The 17,907-nt window shown below is 36.4% G+C and overlaps 1 protein-coding gene across 7 annotated transcripts in view; it reads left to right on the top strand.

Moving 5' to 3' along the window:
* Positions 1–17,907, top strand: part of SNX7 (sorting nexin 7) — a 178,180-nt gene that overhangs the window by 103,750 nt on the left and 56,523 nt on the right. The window contains exon 9 of one of the 7 annotated variants that reach the window (XM_042952993.1): positions 4,151–4,449. The exons of 4 other annotated variants lie outside the window; for them this stretch is intronic. In XM_042952993.1, coding sequence (XP_042808927.1) covers positions 4,151–4,237 — 87 coding nt within the window. In that variant the 3' untranslated portion in view covers positions 4,238–4,449. 2 more of the 7 variants (XM_042952994.1, XM_042952995.1) reach the window with 2 other exon arrangements.

Here is a 17,907-nt window from a genome sequence, read left to right on the forward strand (position 1 = left end):
ATGTTGACTTTTTCTTCCTCATTTTCTTGTATGTTATTAATTCCATTCCTTGTATTTTTCATTGCCCACATGGTAATTTTTATCTCTGGAAGTCCAATTTGTATCTGTTTTTCATATATTCCTTGCCTCTACTTAACTCTTTGAATATCTAGGACACTTTTATAGTTTAATGTCCTTGTCTGCTAACATCTTTGTCAATTCTGGGTCAGTTTCTCCTTTTTTTCTCTCTCTCTCTCCAGATTTTTATTTAAATCCCAGTAAGTTAACATGCAGTGTAATATTGGTTTCTGGCATATAATTTAGTAATTCATCACTTATATACAACACTTCGTGCTCATCACAACAAGTGGTCTCCTTAATCCCCATCACCTATTTCACCCATTGTCCCCCACCCACCTCCCCTCTGGTAACCATCATTTTGTTCTGTATAATTAAGGGTCTGTTCTATGATTTGCCTTTTTCCCCCACTGTGTTCATTTGTTTCTTAAATTCCACATAGGAGTGAAATCATATGTTATTTGTCTTTCTCTGACTGACTTATGTAGCACAATACTCTCTAGCTCCATCTATGTCACTGCAAATGACAAGATTTTGTTCTTTTTAATGGCTGAGTAATATTCCATTGTGTGTTAGTTTCAAGTGGTTGATTTTTTCTCCACATTATGGGTTGTGTTTTTATGCTTCTTTGCATCCTGGTAATCTTAATTTGATACCAGATACTGTGAATTTTGTTGTCTGCTGAATATTTTTTTATTCCTGTAGCACTTAGTGAAGTTGCTTGGACACACCTTGATCCTTTAGGGTCTCACTTCAAGATTTGTTAGAAGGTTCTTGACCAGATTGTAATAGATGGAAAATTATTTCCCAGTTTTGAGGCAAGACCTTTCTTTGTATTTTATCCAATATTTTATGAATTATTGGATTTTCCAATCTCTTTGGTGGGATTCTGTACTATTCCAGGCCCTGTGAGAACATGGACGCTGCTCACTCTAATCCTCACTGGTTACTTCTTTTCCTGACCTTAGGTAGTTTTCTCACATGCTTTTACTGATCATTACCCACTGAATACCAGAGGGAGACCCTCCACAGATCTCCAGAGTGCTCTCTCTTCACTGGTACTCTGCTTTACAAACTTCCCCTGCATTATTTTTCTATAGACTCTTAGCCCCATCTCTTCAACTCAGAGTGCCTGCCTGGCTAAATCTAAGTTCACCCTGCTTCTGCCATGGCCTGGGAATTCTCTTACAGCAGTGAGTGGTGTATTGGTGTGCTAAGGCTACCATAACAAAATACCACAGACTTTAGTGGATAAACAACAAAAAATGATTTTCTTACAGTTCTGGAGGTTAGTTGTCCAAGATCAAGGTGTTGACAGGCTTGGCTTCTTGGTTTCTTCTGAGGCCTTTCTTCTTGACTTTGCAGATGGCAGCCGTCTTCCTGGTCTTCATGTCATCTTTTCTTTGTGTTGTCATTCCTATAGTCCCCTTGAATGACCAATCTCCTCTTACAAGGATACTAGTCAGATTGGATTAGGGTCCATCTTAGCCTCATTTAAACTGAGTCACCTCTTTAAAGGCCTTCTTTCCAAATACTTTATATTCTATGGTACTTCAACACATGAACTTTGAAGTACCTCACAGTGTGCTTCAACAAATGAATTTGGGGGGATAAAGTTCTGCGTATAACATAAGGATAATCATAGAGCTCATACTGTTTTTATCTTGTCTCGCAGGGATCACTGTCCTTTGTTGCCTGATGTTCAGGGTCTTGAAAACTGTTGTTTCATATTATTTTTTTCTGATCTATCTATCTATCTATCTATCTATCAATCATCTTTTAGCAGAAGAGTGAATCTAGTCCCTATCATACCATCTTGGCCAGCAGCAGAAGTTCTGAGCCCAAGTTCTTAACCACTTTATTATTAACCACCACACATTTCCCTTCCACAGACATGCACAGAAATTTATAGGCTCACTCCTAGTAGGAAACATTAGTTAACTCATCCTAGTCTGATCTAGATCCCACTACTATTTATTTTCATCATATGCTGTAACTTCATAGACCCTGTAGTTGATTATATTTGCTGACTTGTATTTTTTTACTAAATCATAAGTTCCATGAGGTCCAGGATTATGCCCCAGAACCTTCACAGTGCCTGACATAGTAAGAACTCAAAAATACTTGTTGAGTCAATGGATATTTTATGTCAATCCCCCAATTATAAAGGCCTTAAAGTCTAAAAGTTGAAACATGTATCAAATGTGAGATATTTATCTTTAATGTCCTTTCATGAGGATAAACATTTAGATATAAAGACATCTGGCTTCTTTTCCTGTACCATGTTAGAGGAGGCCACTCTTGGTGGTCCCTGTCCTAACCTGGACTTCTGTTTTTTCCCTGTCTTCTCCTTCCTTATCCCTCATTCTGTTATTTTTCATCCCTATGAGACAGGTATCATAATTTTACATCTAAGGAAGTAGAAAATCAGAAAGTTAGTAACTTACTGAAGAATAAAGGCAGATTCCAGAACTGATTCATCACAGGGATTAAAATTATGCTTCTTGGCTTATACTTGGAAATTTATACTTGGTTTATACTTGGCTTATACTGGAACTTGGCTTCCAGTGCTCTCTAAAGTTTTTAAATCAAAAATGGCCCTTAAAGTCCTGATGGACTTGATTATTCTTATGAGATTTGTATTATTCCAAGCCCAACTTTCAAAATAAGTATATCACAAAATACTGAGTATATTACCCAGTAATTTACTCAGTAGTTTTTTTTTTATTTGACAATTAAGTCTTCAACAGTATCTCCTATTGTTCTCATGCAAATACCCAATTTTTTAGCCATAGTATTCATTTCCTAGGCTCTCGAGACTGTCTCAGAATCAAATCACTGCATATAACCTTTATAAAAACCTAACTTGGCAAAATGCTTCCCACTTTCTAAATCTTCAGTTTGAAAAAATATTATATGCACACACATATATGTATATACATACATAAATCCATACATACAGGCTTTTTGGAATGCAGCACGTTTATAGTTTGGGCGCTTTAAATTTTTGAGTTTGTATGGTGTTTGGGAAACCACCGGTTTGTCATTTAGTACTTGTTGTCAAAAGTGCACACAGTAAAGCTGCAAAGGGATTAGAGGATAAAGAAGTGATGTGAAAATAGTTTAGGCAAGTAAATCAGTGTTAATCAGTCCAACTTTGGAGTGTATTGTATCAAAAATGCATACATATGTATTTGTAAATAGCAGTGTATCCTATATAGATTTGGAAAAAAAAACATGATTTCTTTCCTAATTAATTTCATCTCAGGCTGAATATATGTTAAAGTAAGTGTGCTTTAGAAGAATCCTAAATATCTGCAAACTATTAACATTATGCTGTAGATAAACATCATGCAGATAACTGAGACAAGGCTAGTAGGCAGGTCAGTCCTAGACAACATCACAAAAGTGGCCACATTCCTGTTTGTGTGTCCCCACCACCTTTCGTCACTTCTAATCCTTTTTCATTTCCTGTGGCACATTAGTGAGCAAGTTTCACCACCTAGTCCCAACAGACCATCATAATACAATAATTGCTCATTTTTTTTTAGCACTTACTTTGGGCTGGGAATTCTGTACAGAGATTTATACAGATTATGGAAATTTAATTTTCACTGTTGCCCTAGTGGTAAGTACTATTATTAACCTAATTTATGGCTGGAGAAGCCATAGTAAAGATTCATCAACTTGCCCGAACTCACATTTGCTGTAGTGGGATTGAAATCTAATGGAGGCACGTTTGCATCCCACTGCTCTGTCTAGATGCTTAACGCCTACCTCCTCAGATCCAAATATCCATCTTTTCCTCCATAATTTAGAGCAGTTTTCTTTCCTGACAGTGGGGTAATACTGGATTATTTCAGCAAACTAATCCATGCTCATCTTTAAACCTTTTATGTTTTCCTCTTATTTAACAATAGTTTCCCACATTAGGAATTAACGCATGTAGAAAACGACTAGGATTCTGGCATGCTGGTGGGAGAAAGGAGCAGGGCAAATTGCTCTAGGAACAGATACAGAAGGATTTATTAATCCATTCACCGCTGAAAGTTAACAACTGCTGATTTCCTCGTGGTGTATTTCCATTATTCAGTGCCTTGCTACATGGGAATCCTTCCTTGCATCACAGACTGACCTCCACTTGGAAGAAACCTCTGAAGATAAACCTGAATCCCACTGAGGACTTCTGTGCTATCTTTGGGAGACAGCATCTATTAACCAAAGTTACTCTTTCTGGATGGACTGTGTCCTTTATAAAGTGGATGAAAAACATTTAGCACTATCTGGAAAACCAACAGCTTGAAACTCAGGTATTCCAGATCATTGACATGAATTGGATATACTCGTGTGTGTGTGTGTGTATATATATATGTATATATGTGTGTGTGTGTGTGTGTGTATATATATATACACACACACACACACATATATACATATATATATGCATATATATGTGTGTATATATATGTATATATACACACATATATATATACACAGACACAAATACATATACATGAATATATATAAATATTTAGCTTAGTTTTTATTTTAAATTTATGTGCCAATAATTACATATAGAAAATTTTTTGTCGAAATATTTGTTTGTGGAACATGTCCTTTTAAATATATCATGAAGACTCAGTTTTAATAAAAAGTTTAATATAAAATGACTGGCTATGGTGTGTTCTTTTTGTACTAGTCGCTCAAGCCTCTGAAGCAGATTCTGACAAGAATTCAATGTATGTGGGGTGCCTGGCTGGCTCAGTTGGTGTTTGACTCTTGTTTTCTGCTCAGGTCATGAACTCAAAGTTCCTGAGTTTGAGCCCCACACTGGGCTCCGTGCTGGCAGTGTAGAACCTGATGGAATTCTCTCTCTCTCTCCCTCTCTCTGCCCTTCTTCTGCTCATGCATTTTCTCTCTCTCTGTCACTCTCTCTTTTTCTCTCTCAAATAAATAAATTAAAAAAAAAAAGAATTAAGCCTGTGTTACCAAGCATACTATGCATTCATCATGATTTTCTCTAAAATCCTATTCTCTCTGACATTAGAAACTTGAAGTAAATATACAAAAATTATTTAGTGTTATAAAACTTTAATGATAATTGTTCACATTTTGGTTTGGTTAAAAGTAAAGTAATTAAACAATTAAAAGTTGTTACACAATTTTCTTACACAAAAGTTGTTACACAAAGTTTCTTACACAATTAAAAAAAGTTACCAAGTTATGCTAACTAACTTGGATGTAAATTAAAAAAAAAAAAAAAAAAACCACACAAGCACCTCCAAAAAAAAAAAAAAAAAAGTTACCAAGGTAGATTGAAATTACTATTTGAGTTATTAGTTAGTAATCCTATCCAATCTAGTAATCTAGTAAGATTGACCATACAAAGTGATTTTGTATTTATTTTATGGATGTATTTAGAAACTGAACATGTTATTTAATATTTGCTAATTTTTTGAAATAGATATTTTTCAAGACCGAACCTTGAGGAATTAGTATCATTTGGGTATTAGCACTTAAATCCGTGTCACAAAAAGAACCTAGACATTTAAATTATTTTAATCAAAACAAGAGATACACAAATGCAGATATAAAGCTAAACGTTTTTTGTAAATACTGGCATGCATAATTATTAAACCATTTGTAATAAAGAATCTGGCTCCCATTTTTTTGACATTTGAGCCCTGGTAGCTTTTAAGCAAACTTCCCCTTTTCCCTGTCTTCCCACATCTGGGCAGCCTGCTAAGAAAGCACCAGTGTTTCCCTGCTTTGGCACTGCCACATACCTCCTCCCTGCAAGAACCCACACCCTCAACCACCCCAAGAACCCCAAGCCATTCTCCTTCTCTAGCTGTCTCAAACCATTTTCAGAGCAGCCCGAGAGGCCTGCCCTGCTCTCCCCAGAAAGCCTCATTCTGTAAGTAGTGAACCTCTTCATACCATCTTAGTGTGTTTGTGGCACTACTAGCCTTGAGGTCTGACTTCGGGCGAGAACCCTTCCTGTTTATCAGCATGGCCCCAACCATATTGTTTTGCAAGCTATTTTACTACTCCAAACCAGGTTTTCGCCATCTAGAGATAATGGAAATAATGATCTCTAACTCACAGGTTGTTAAAATGATACAGTAAGCTTAGAACACCTACCAGAGGTAAGTAGGGTGGGGGAATTAGGTGGAGGTGGCTGAAAGGTACAAACTTCTAGTTATAAGATAAGTCCTGGGGATACAATGTACAACATGATAACTATATGTTAACAATACTGTATTGTGTTTTGGTAAATTACTAAGAGAATAGATCTTGAAAGTTCTCATCACAAAGGAAAAAAAGTTGTAATTGTGTTTGTGTGATAGATGTTAACTAATCTTATTGTGGTAATCATTTTGCAGTAAATACATATATCAAATCATTATGTTATACATCTTAAACTCATAAATATTAGATGTCAATTATATCTCAGTAAAACTGGGGAGAGAAAGAACACCTTCCAGAGAATTGGTAGCCAATAAGGTCATTAATTATTTAAATAGGAATCACATAAAAAATGCTTTATTTTTAGTGCCTTTCTTTTTCCTCTTTAGTTTTGCATGTCTTTCCTCCCTCTTTTCTTTTCTATCCACGCAACGGCCATCCCCCAGACACACCATGCATACCCACAGGTAAGTCCTGTTAACTAGTATATATCCTTCCTTCCATTTTTCTATGCTCATAGTATTCGGTAAAGACTTACACACACAAACACTCCCACACATAGTTTTAAAATTTGTTTTTATAAAAATGAGGTCCTATTATACATGCTACTTTGCGTCTCATTTGGTCATTCTACAGTATCTTATGGAAATGTTGAAAGTCAAGAATAACTCTAAAACATTGCACAAATGGCCCTACAACATATCATGTTATGAATATGTAGTAATTTATGCAGACATTTTCTTGTTTACAGTTATTTAAACTGTATTAAAGTTATATTGCTTCTAGTTTTTCATCACCTCAAAAAGAAACCCCATACCTTTTGGCTATCATCACTTTCTAACCTTCACCACCTCCCATATCCCCAGGCCTCAGGAACCACTAGTATGCCTATTCCCATTATGAATCAATGGAATCCTATAATATGTGATCTTTTTTGACTGGCTTCTTTCATTTAACATGTGTTCTACAAGTATTGTAGCATTTCTCAGTACTTTATTCTTTTTTAAAAAGTGGCAAGAAATATTCCATTTTATGGATATACCATACATTTTGCTTATCCATTATATTTGTTTATTCTTTCGTTGAAAGACATTTAGGTTATTTTCAATTTTGTCTATTATGAATTGTGATGCTATAAAAATGGTTTATTCATTTTGTGAGAACATATATGTTCATTTCTCTTGGGCCTATACATAGGAGTGGAATTGCTGGGTTGTATCACAGCTATATTTAACCATATCAGGAATTGCCAGATTGTTTTCCAAAGTGGCTACACTGTTTTACATTTCAACCAGCAGTGTATGAAGATTCTGATTTCTGCACATCCTCATGAATGTTTGTTATTTTCTGGGGTTTTTTTGTTTGTTTTTGTTGTATTATACCCACCCTACTGGGTGAAGTGGTATCTCATACTTTTGATTTTTTCCTATTGCATCTTTTCATGTGCTTCTTGGCCATTTGTATATATTCTTTGGACAAATGTCTTTTCAGATCTGTTGCCAATTTTTAAAGTGAGGTTGTCTTTTTATGGTTGAGTTGTAGGAATTATTTATATATTCTAGATAAAAATTCCTTCTGAAAAAAAAAAAGGTTAGAGAGGGAGGGAGCCAAAACATAAGAGACTCTTAAAAACTGAAAACAAACTGAGGGTTGATGGGGGGTGGGAGGCAGGGGAGGGGGGAGGTGATGGGTATTGAGGAGGGCATCTGTTGGGATGAGCACTGGGTGTTGTATGGAAACCAATTTGACAATAAATTTCATATTTAAAAAAATTCCTTCTCAGATTATGATTTGCAAATACTTCTTTTCACTTCTTGATAATGCACTTTGATGCATAGAAGTTTTTAATTTTGATGAAGTTCATTGTTTATGTTTTTTTTTCCTTTGTTGCTTATGCTCTTAATGTCATTTTTAGCAATCCATTCTCAAATCTGAGGTTATTTAGATTCACCCCTATGTTTTCTTCTAAGAGTTTTAACTTTTAGATTTAGGTCTGATCCATGTTGAGTTAATTTTTGCATATGATGTGATGGAAAGACCCAGTTTCATTCTTTTACATGAGGCTCTCCAGTTGTCCAACACTATTTGCTGAAGGGACCATCATAATTTTCACCACTGGGGAATGAGTCCCTGGAACTCCTTATGTTGTTGTCCTAGAAGTGGATCTCCTGGTGCAGCTTTTGAACTGATTGTTGTGATGTGTGCTATGGTGGTGGTTGTTATTAATATGGAAATCTGACTCCTGCATACCTCATCATAAAAAACTCCTTAACAACAACAAAATAACTCATTTGATTCTTACTTGGAAGAAAGATCTACCCTGAAGTTTACATGTACGTTTCATTCAACACATGCCTTCTTTCAATAACTGCTTCCCAAAACAGATTCCCTGTTTTCAGTTAATTTTCTCTGAGCCATATAGCCTTTCAAAAAAGACAAAGAAGGATTTTAAGTCGATGTGCCAGTAGCTGTTATATAGACCTGGTAATAGACTTAGTATGTTTTGAAAATAGTTTAAGTCCATCTTGTAATATTGCTTGTAGCCAGGTATTACTAGTTTTTATTCTGAGGATTCCACCCCTCCCCCCTTGCATTCCAGTTTCCTAGAGGGAAATTAAGTCTTTCTTACCTGAACTGGCTATTCAAAGCAGAAGCATCAATGCTGAATTTCTCTGTAGTTTTGACTTGAAATCCTAGGGAGAAAGAAACTTATTTCCTGTGTTCGTGAGAAATGAGGCTGTACTTGGATGAAATTCATCATCATGGAGGATGACTCGTGAGCTTTGGAGTCAGTGGGCACAGGTATAAGATCCGATTTGGGGATATTACTTGTGTGGTCCAGTGTGTGCTTTTGTTGTTGTATTACCAGCAGTTGATTGACTAGGAAACATATATGCTCCATTTTTAGAGAACTGCAAACACACACACAGACACACTTTAAATTGGAAATCATCACTGGACATGTTTATAGTCCCTAGAAGATACAAATACAAGTCTGGGCTTGTTTTCTTTTTCTTTTTCTTTTTTTTTTTTTTTTTTTTTTTGAAGACTACCTTGAAGATAAGAGGCTCTTAAACAAAGATAAGTCCATGTATGCTGTTGTTGACCATGTATTTCATAATCAATTTCTTTATCTTGTCTTTGCTTTAAATAGGTTTCTAAGTTATTGTACTTTTTTCAAAACTCAACAGTTGAATCTATGCCTTGATTAAGCCCTATTATGGATTGATTTTTTTATTGTGCTTTAGCTCTGTTCCTCCACTTGTCTTTTCCTGTTACTGTTTCAGGATTTTTATCATCTCAGTTGAGAAATCAAACTACTTTAGATCACAAGGAATTGATGCACTAATATAACCAAAAAGGAAAAGGGTATATTTGGGTATAATTGGTTCTGAACAGGTGTATTTCTCTTTCTGTCTGTATTTCCTATTTCTCTTGAAAGTGTTGACCTCTTTTTTCTCCTGTTGCTACCTTTATAGGAGGTTCATTCTGTGGTTCTCAACTGGGAGATATTTAGCAGAGTCTAATAACACAGTATGGTATAATATAATATAATATAATATAATATAATATAATATAATATAATATAATATAATATATAATAAATAATATAATATCTGAAGGTATTTTTTCATACCACACTATGGGAGGAGGGTCCTACTGGCATCTAGTTGGTAAAAGTCAGGGATCCTGCCAAACATCCTAGGACAGCCTCTACAACAAGAAGTTATCTGACCCCCAATGTCAAGACTGCTGAGGAGAAATCCTGGGCTGGATTAATGTCTACTAGTACCTCCTAGATCACAAGTTCCCAACTATGTACTAGGAAAGAAAGAGCTCTTCCCTTCCAGTTTTAATTTAGGTGAAAGTCCCTAGGGAAGGCTTGGTTTGGGTTACAGCCAATGCCTCCCTATCCCACCTCAGCCCTGCCCCAGGCCAGTCTGTGGTTAGGAGCCGAAATACTATTACCAACACAGCCTTGGTCAGGTTCTCACTGTTAGACAAATCACAGCAGGCAGGGGTTAAGACCAAAGGAAGATGGCAACTTTCACTCAGACCACATGTTAGATGTTCACATGCCAAAAGAAAAGGGCTACTTTATGCAGAAGAAAGAAGAATATGGGGAAGATAAAACATTTTGTCCACACTCTCATTTTAAAATGGAGATACAATTTTATTCACTTGAAATTGTTCAAGTTCTATACATTTACATAATTAACAATATTCTGTTCTTATGCCTAAAATTTTTCAATGAGAATGGACTGAAGTAAAAATAGCTCTTCAAAGAACATGAATTAGAGATTACAAGTGTAAATAAACCATTAGTCCAGGACATATAATTATATAGGAGGTTAATCATAATTTTATTGGCTAAGAAATAGCACAAGATTGTGAAATTGAATCATTAGTGCACTCATCTGTATTGAAATTACAACCTTTAGATTAGGTTTGATTGAGCCCAGTGTATAAAGTATATTCATATGTTGAAATAAAGCATTGAGACTCCATCAAAGTACACTGATGTGAAGAATATATTGAGTAACAAAGCTATGATGCTTTCTTTTACAAATATGTTCAAATACACGATCATCTTACATGAATGGAGTATGGAGGGACTGTTACTAAAGATCAATTCAGTATTCTCACTGTTTCATATAGATTTGAAATTTAAGAATAACGAAATGAATCTGTTGTATGGAGATAACCAGATCTTTTAAACCAGGTTAGCACCTAAAAAAAATGGCAGTTAAGCACCTTTAATTTAAATGTAAGTGATTACGTTTATAATTGATCTTGTAATGAATCAATCTGTTCCTGGACTCCTCTACCATGTTATATTCCCCTCCCCGCCCCCCCTTTAGCAGTTTACCACTTTATTCTGGCAACCTGTGACAGATAATGGATGATTGTCGATTTGAAAGCAACTGATGTTTTCATTATATCTCAAATGAAACTTGCACAAACATACAAGACCTAAAAAGCACTTTCACAGCTAAAGCAGTAGTATCATGCCCATATATTTCATTCTCTACAGATACTTTGCAAAGGACATAATTTGCTGTTTTATTTTATTTTGCTTTTTTTAACATTTAAAAAATTTTTTTTCATTTATTTTTGAGAGAGAGGGAGACAAGGCACGAGTGGTGGAGGGACAGAGAGAGGAGACACAGAATCTGAAGCAGGCTCTGGGCTCCAAGCTGTCAGCACAGATCCCAACTCAGGGCTTGAAATCACAAACCACAAGATCATGACCTGAGCTGAAGTCAGATGCTTAACCAACTGAGCCACCCAGGCACCCCTATTTTGTTTTGCTTTTTAAAAATAAGATTGAGCCCTATTTTCTTTCTTTTCTGAAAATAAAAGGAACAAATTATGGATTTCTTACTACTGCATAATGACTAGAGCCACCTGGTAGGTATAGTATGACTTTAAAATTTCTTGTCCATAGCACCACCATTCATTAGGTCCCTAAGCATAAGTTTTTGACAAGTTGTTTCATTTTTGTCGTCTCACAGATGTACTTAGTTTCTTCATCTAGAATCATGACATTTGATGAGATCTTAATAATATCTCAATCAACCTTTCTCATATGAGAAAAGCAAAGTTCAGAGGAGCATAGGGACTCTCAGTTGGTTGTCCTCTGAATTTTATAAAAATTAATAAAAGGAAACCTCATTTAAGATGAAATCTGGAGGCCAGAAGGGGTAGCTTTCATGTCCTACAACCTGTCATCAATTGCAGACCCAACAAGAAGTGACTTACCTTGCAAATACATTGTGCTTTAGCTACTACTGTACTGTTCCAGCCAGAGGAAGAGAAGTTTTTCTTCTCCACCTGGCAACAGCCCAGCCAATGAGAGATTGTTACAACTCAGCCAATGAAAAGCCACTATCCTTTCAATTCCCAGTTTACTTCAGTGCCCTTTTTGTTTATAACAGCCTTTCCAACTTCTCCCTTTTCCTCTATAAAATAGTATTCCTCTCCTTTATTCTCCAGACTTTCCTATGGTTTTGCTATAGCTTGCTTGTCCTAGATTGTAATTCTCTGCTATTCCTGAATAAATCCTTTTTTGTTTGTCTGTTTTTTGCTGGTAAAATACTGGCATTTTTATTTTTAGGGTAACAATTTCACCACTCCTTCCATACTCTCACTAACAGAAAATCAGATCTTTGTCACATGATGCCTGGAAGATTCCCCTTTTACTCCCTTGCAGGTTCTCTCTCAGAAGTCTCCAGGCCACAATTTTCTGACTCATTTCATTCTGGCAGAGTTTTCTTTGGTTCATATTAAAATCAGAAAATTAAAAACAATGTACTATAGTTTTCACATAGCCAAACTTAATTCAATTTATGAGTTGTTTAGAAATTGGGTCTTTGTTAAAGTCATAAATTTGCCTCTTCTTTTATGAGGTATTGATAATTTTAATGTCCTTCATTTTATAAAATAAAAATTTAACTCTCTGTAATCATTTATTTATTTGTCAACTGGAATGACCATAGGGTGTCCAGGTAGTTGGTCAAACATTATTTTAGGTGCTTCCATGAAAGTGTTTTTGATGAGATTAACATGTAAATCCATGGGCTGAGTTAAGCAGATGGCCCTCCTTAAAGTAAGTTGGGCCTCATCCAATCAGTTGACGGCCTAGATGGAACAACAAATCTAAGAGAAGAACTCCCGCTGCCTGACTGCCTTCAGACTGGGATATTGGCTTTTTCTCATGCCTTTCTACTAAACTGAAACATTGGGTCTTCCTGGGTCTCCAGCTTGCCAACTGCAGATCTTGGGATTGTCAGCTTCCATAATGTATGAGCCAGTTCCTTATAATAACTCTCTCTCTTTTCTCTCTCCGTACACACACACACACACACACACACACACACACACACCATATTTGTTCCGTTTCTCTGGAGAACACCATTATTTTTTCTTCACTTATTTTGTAAAAAAATTGCACTAGTTGGGGAAATCCAAAAGCCTAGAATTTTGCTCTACTCCACCCTGCTTGATCAATCTGATTCTATTCCTGTAAGTCTGTTGTTTCTGCCTTAAGCCCATCAGGCCCTAAACTTGTGCACTCAGTTTTCTCTGCTAACCAACCATATGATCTCATTCTTGTGGCCATTGGTGCCTAAGTCTAAATGGTGCTGAGAAAAGGCTAAATACTGTAAGATGGAAGGAGATATTTTAATAGGTATTCCAATATACTGCCCCACTATATGATTAATTATTTTAAAAGAAGAGATGTAATCTTTTCAGGTATTCTAAGCCTATCAGAAGCATAAATTAAGTGCACTTTTAAGAGATAGTTAATAATATATATCAGTTATTAAGTCCCTTATATGTGTCAGCCAAGCTTGGTTATCATTTTTTTCATTTTCTCATTTAAACTTTTTACCATTTCAAATTCAGAAGTACTATGATCTCCATTGTTTAAGAGCAGACTGGATCTTAGAAAAATTTATCCATTACGACCAAGTTGGGAAGTAATGAAGCAAGGATAACCCAGGTCTCCTCTCAATGTCCTTGTGTCCTATACCACTGCTTCTCAAACTTTAATGTGCATTAGAATCACCTGGGGATCTTGTTAACACGCAGATTCTGATTCAGTGGGTCTGAATGGGGTCTGGGGTTCTGCATTTCTAATAAGCTCCCAGGGGATGTTAATGCTTCCAGTCCAAAGACTGCATTGTGAATTCTCAAGGTTATATCATTATTGGGAAGGTGCACACTGTGAGAATATCTTACATGATGTATATAAAATCCTCTGTTTACTTGAACCTTATAGTCACTCTTTGGTCTGGCTCTATCACTTGTAGTTGTGTGACCTTAGGAAAATTACTTAATTTCCTTTACCTGTTCTATAGAAAGACTAATAATAATGCCTAATTAATATGATGCTGCATAAAATTTTGTATGCAAAGAAAGGTCTGTATATATTCAGGCCACAGGTTAAGCATAAAAAAAAATAAAAGGACCTTAGGATCGATCTTACAGCATAGGCTTCTTCCTAAATAGGAAAATCAATTTGACTGCTACATAATCTAAAATAGAAACATGCAACTATTAGGCACTGACAAACCCACAAGTATTATACTAATCAAGAAAACGTTCCTAATTTCTAGCTTTTTGTTTTTTAACCAGAGATATGTAGGGTTATAGCAACGTTATCCATGAGCAACCTAAATTCAGAGAGAAATAAAAGTTACCTGGAAACACATTCTTTCTGGCAACCCAATTCTGACATCTAGCTTACAAATGTAGAAATAATGTTCTTCTGTGTTTAATAATGGCTTTAGATAAACTCTCAGATTGTTAGAGGTAGAATTAAATTCTGAGCATACTGTAAAAAAGGAAAAAAAGGCATTTTAGCATTTAAAATTCTGAGCTTGTTAGTTAAGTATTCTAGGCCCCAATTTCCCATCTGTGGAAAGGGGAGATTAATCTGCCAAGATCGACATTGCTGGGAAGTACAAGAATAAATTATACACAGCTGACTTTGACTACTTTCTTTAAAAAAAAAAGTATTAAATTTTACATCAGCTTCCTCTTGTTACCCCCAAATACCTGAAACTTACAGCCCATCCATGAATTTGGGATATCCTGAGATAAGGCAAACTAATGCCTTAGTGACTAAGGTATATTACAGTAGGAAAGATTCAGAACATGATGCATATGTATGAATATAAATAGATATAGATACATATTTAAGTTCATATTAATGTACGTGTGTGTGTGTGTGTGTATGCTCATGTGGTGTGAGAACATGTATAGTAAATTAGTGGAAATACATATGAATTTAAAATCATTGGAGCAGGAAGCCAACTGCATGCGTGTTATTACTTATCTTCCTCCCTTTTTTCATGTATTACAATTCTCCCAGATTTGAAAATATGTTTATGTTCATAAGGTTATTGAGCAATGAGATCCTTTAAAATGGGACAGTTATTTGTGGGTCTTGCCACCACTTTAGCATGCGTAATTTTTTCTTTTTTCTTTCTACTTTTTTTTTTTTTTTTGATGTTTTATTTATTTTTGAGCTGGGGAGGAGCAGACAGAGAGGGGGACAGAGGATCCAAAGCAGGCTCTGGGCTGACAGCAGTGAGCTGGATTCAGGGCTTGAACTCACAAACCATGAGACCATGACCTGAGTTGAAGTCCACTGCTCAAATGACTGAGCCACCCAAGCACCCCAGCATGTGTAGCTCTTTAAGGCTGTAACTGCATATGTTCAAGAGGAAAAAAATGGAACTTCCACAGTTCCTATTTATATTTCTCTTAATGTGAGTCGTGAAGATTGAAGAGATTGTTTGTATTTCTTTCTAAAACATGACAGTTAAGGTAATCTTTTGGTAATATTAGAAGAACAATGCTTTCTCATTTTAAGAGAAATCACCCCAGAACATGCAATTTAAATAGCTGATCAGAGCTGGTTAAATGAGGCATTTGATAATTATGCATAAAAGATTTTCTCTTCCTACTTGAAGTATTATGATTACTGATGTTAAAATTAAATTATTATTGCTTTAAGTGGTTTATTTGAACAATCTGAGGTTCTAAAATCTTTTGAAACACTTTGCACTCAGATATCATCATCTATGCATCCATTTATTCAGTAATTCACTAATTCCATAAATATTCCACCACTAATAGGTGCCAGACACCCTCATCTGTGCTGTTGTAAGCAATAACGGTCAATAAAATAAACATAACCTGCCCTCAGTGAGGTAAAAGTCTAACGAGGAGACAGGTGCCATATATAAGTAATGAGTAAATCTGAAATAATGTGTACATCAGTATCAGCATTGGCAGATGGGGATTATAGAGGCTGGAGACAGAGATGTAGCTGGGGAGGTGAACTCTGTAGCAGAAAATCCAGCAATCACCATGTTGATCTTGATTCAGGCTGATACCCACATCAAAATTAGTCCCATTCCACAGAGGAAGTATGAGAAGCTGGAGGCTTCTCGCAGAGGAAAAACTGCATGCCAATTCCAGGAGAGCTGCCAAGGTGTGAAGGAGTGGATGCACTCCAAGCAGGAGAGAACTGGCCCAAGTTGGATGCAGGACAGGTTCTGACACACGGAGAGGAATGGAAAGCTAACATGGACAAAGACGTAGGATCCATTTGGCTGTAATAAGTAGGAAACTGACTCTACTGGGTTTAAATGAGGAGGAGATGTATCCTCACTTAACTAGGAAGTCCAGAAGGAGAGGGTGCTTTAGGACCAGCTTAATCAGGTCTCCCCACCTTTGCCTCTCTGCAGACCCTCGCTCCTGAGCACTTGGCTTGTTGGCCTATCCTCTGCCTGCTTATCTCACAGAATGAAAATGATGACTTTGGTTCATATTCACATACACAATATCCAGAGGAAACTAGAAACTGTCTTCCCATGGTTACCTGTTTTTAAGAATAGGAAAAGTCTTTTTCCAGAATAACCAGTAAACTTCCTTGTGTCTCATTTCTCCAAATTGGAATGTATGGGCACCTGGAACCAATCCCTGTGAGAATTTTGTTATACAACAATTTGCCTGAGTTTCTGGACCATTTGATTAGATCCTTCTCAATTTTTCGAAAGCAAAAAACCAGATAGGATTTCATACCCTAATATTAATATCAGATAAGGAGGCACACTCCAAGACAAAATTAGAAACATCTAAGATTCAGGTGGGAAGTACCTATAAGAGAGGGGAGAGGAGCAGAGAAAGGAAGGACTTCAGCCTGCAATGCCGATCTGAACCTGAGAAAGGAGAGGTGAAAGGAAAGGAAAGGAAACTGGTCTAGGTTGGAAGGGCCTTGGGATGTAGCATGGCCATGAGAAAGTCCCAGGCCAGGAGCGGGCCCCAGAGAAAAGATGACTATTAAGAGTCTTGCATTAGCAGAAATGGCCTGGCTCTATTCCCTCTGCCAGGCTCAGCCATTGGCTGTGAGCAGCCTGGGGAAAGCATGATGTCCTTGTGGACATCACAGTGGCTCCCATTACATGGCATCTGGAGGCTGCCTGCTGACTATGCTTATCACAGAAGGTTTTCTCTTCTAGGTGACATACTTAGCCACTGTCTATGTTGTTTTCATATAGTCTTTCTTCGCTTTTCGGCTTCTGGAAAGTGTAGACAGATTTTACCTAAACTTATTCAGTGACAGTTACTACTTTTACTCTTTCACATAGAGGCACCTCGTTCTACAGTAGGGTTTGGGAAATTTTTAATATTGCTAATTTTAGTTAACCTTTACCATTAAAATGGTTTTGATAAAGTGCTTAATCCTAGATATTTTAAATACATTTTTTGTCAGGGTGCCTGGGTGGCTCAGTCAGTTGAGCGCCCAACTCTTGATTTCAGTTCATGTCATGATCTCATGGTGACATTGAGCCCCACAACAGGCTCTGTGCTGACAGAGACTAACCTTAATATTACCCAATCTTTGATTAATGTATTATCTCTGAGTCATTCTTCTTTCCATCCTCCATGGCAGTTTATAGCTAGGTTTAATTTAAAAATATTCATTGAGGTATGGTTGACAAAATTGTAAGATATTTGAAGTGCATAGCATGATGGCTTGATGTATGTATACATTGTGGAAGTTCCTTCTTTGAGCTAACTAACACATCCATCACCTTACATAGTTACTCCTATTTCTTTTGCTGAGAAAGTGTAAGTTCT

The sequence above is a fragment of the Panthera leo genome, chromosome C1 (genome assembly GCF_018350215.1).
Source record: "Panthera leo isolate Ple1 chromosome C1, P.leo_Ple1_pat1.1, whole genome shotgun sequence".
Classification (NCBI taxonomy): Eukaryota; Metazoa; Chordata; class Mammalia; order Carnivora; family Felidae; genus Panthera; species Panthera leo.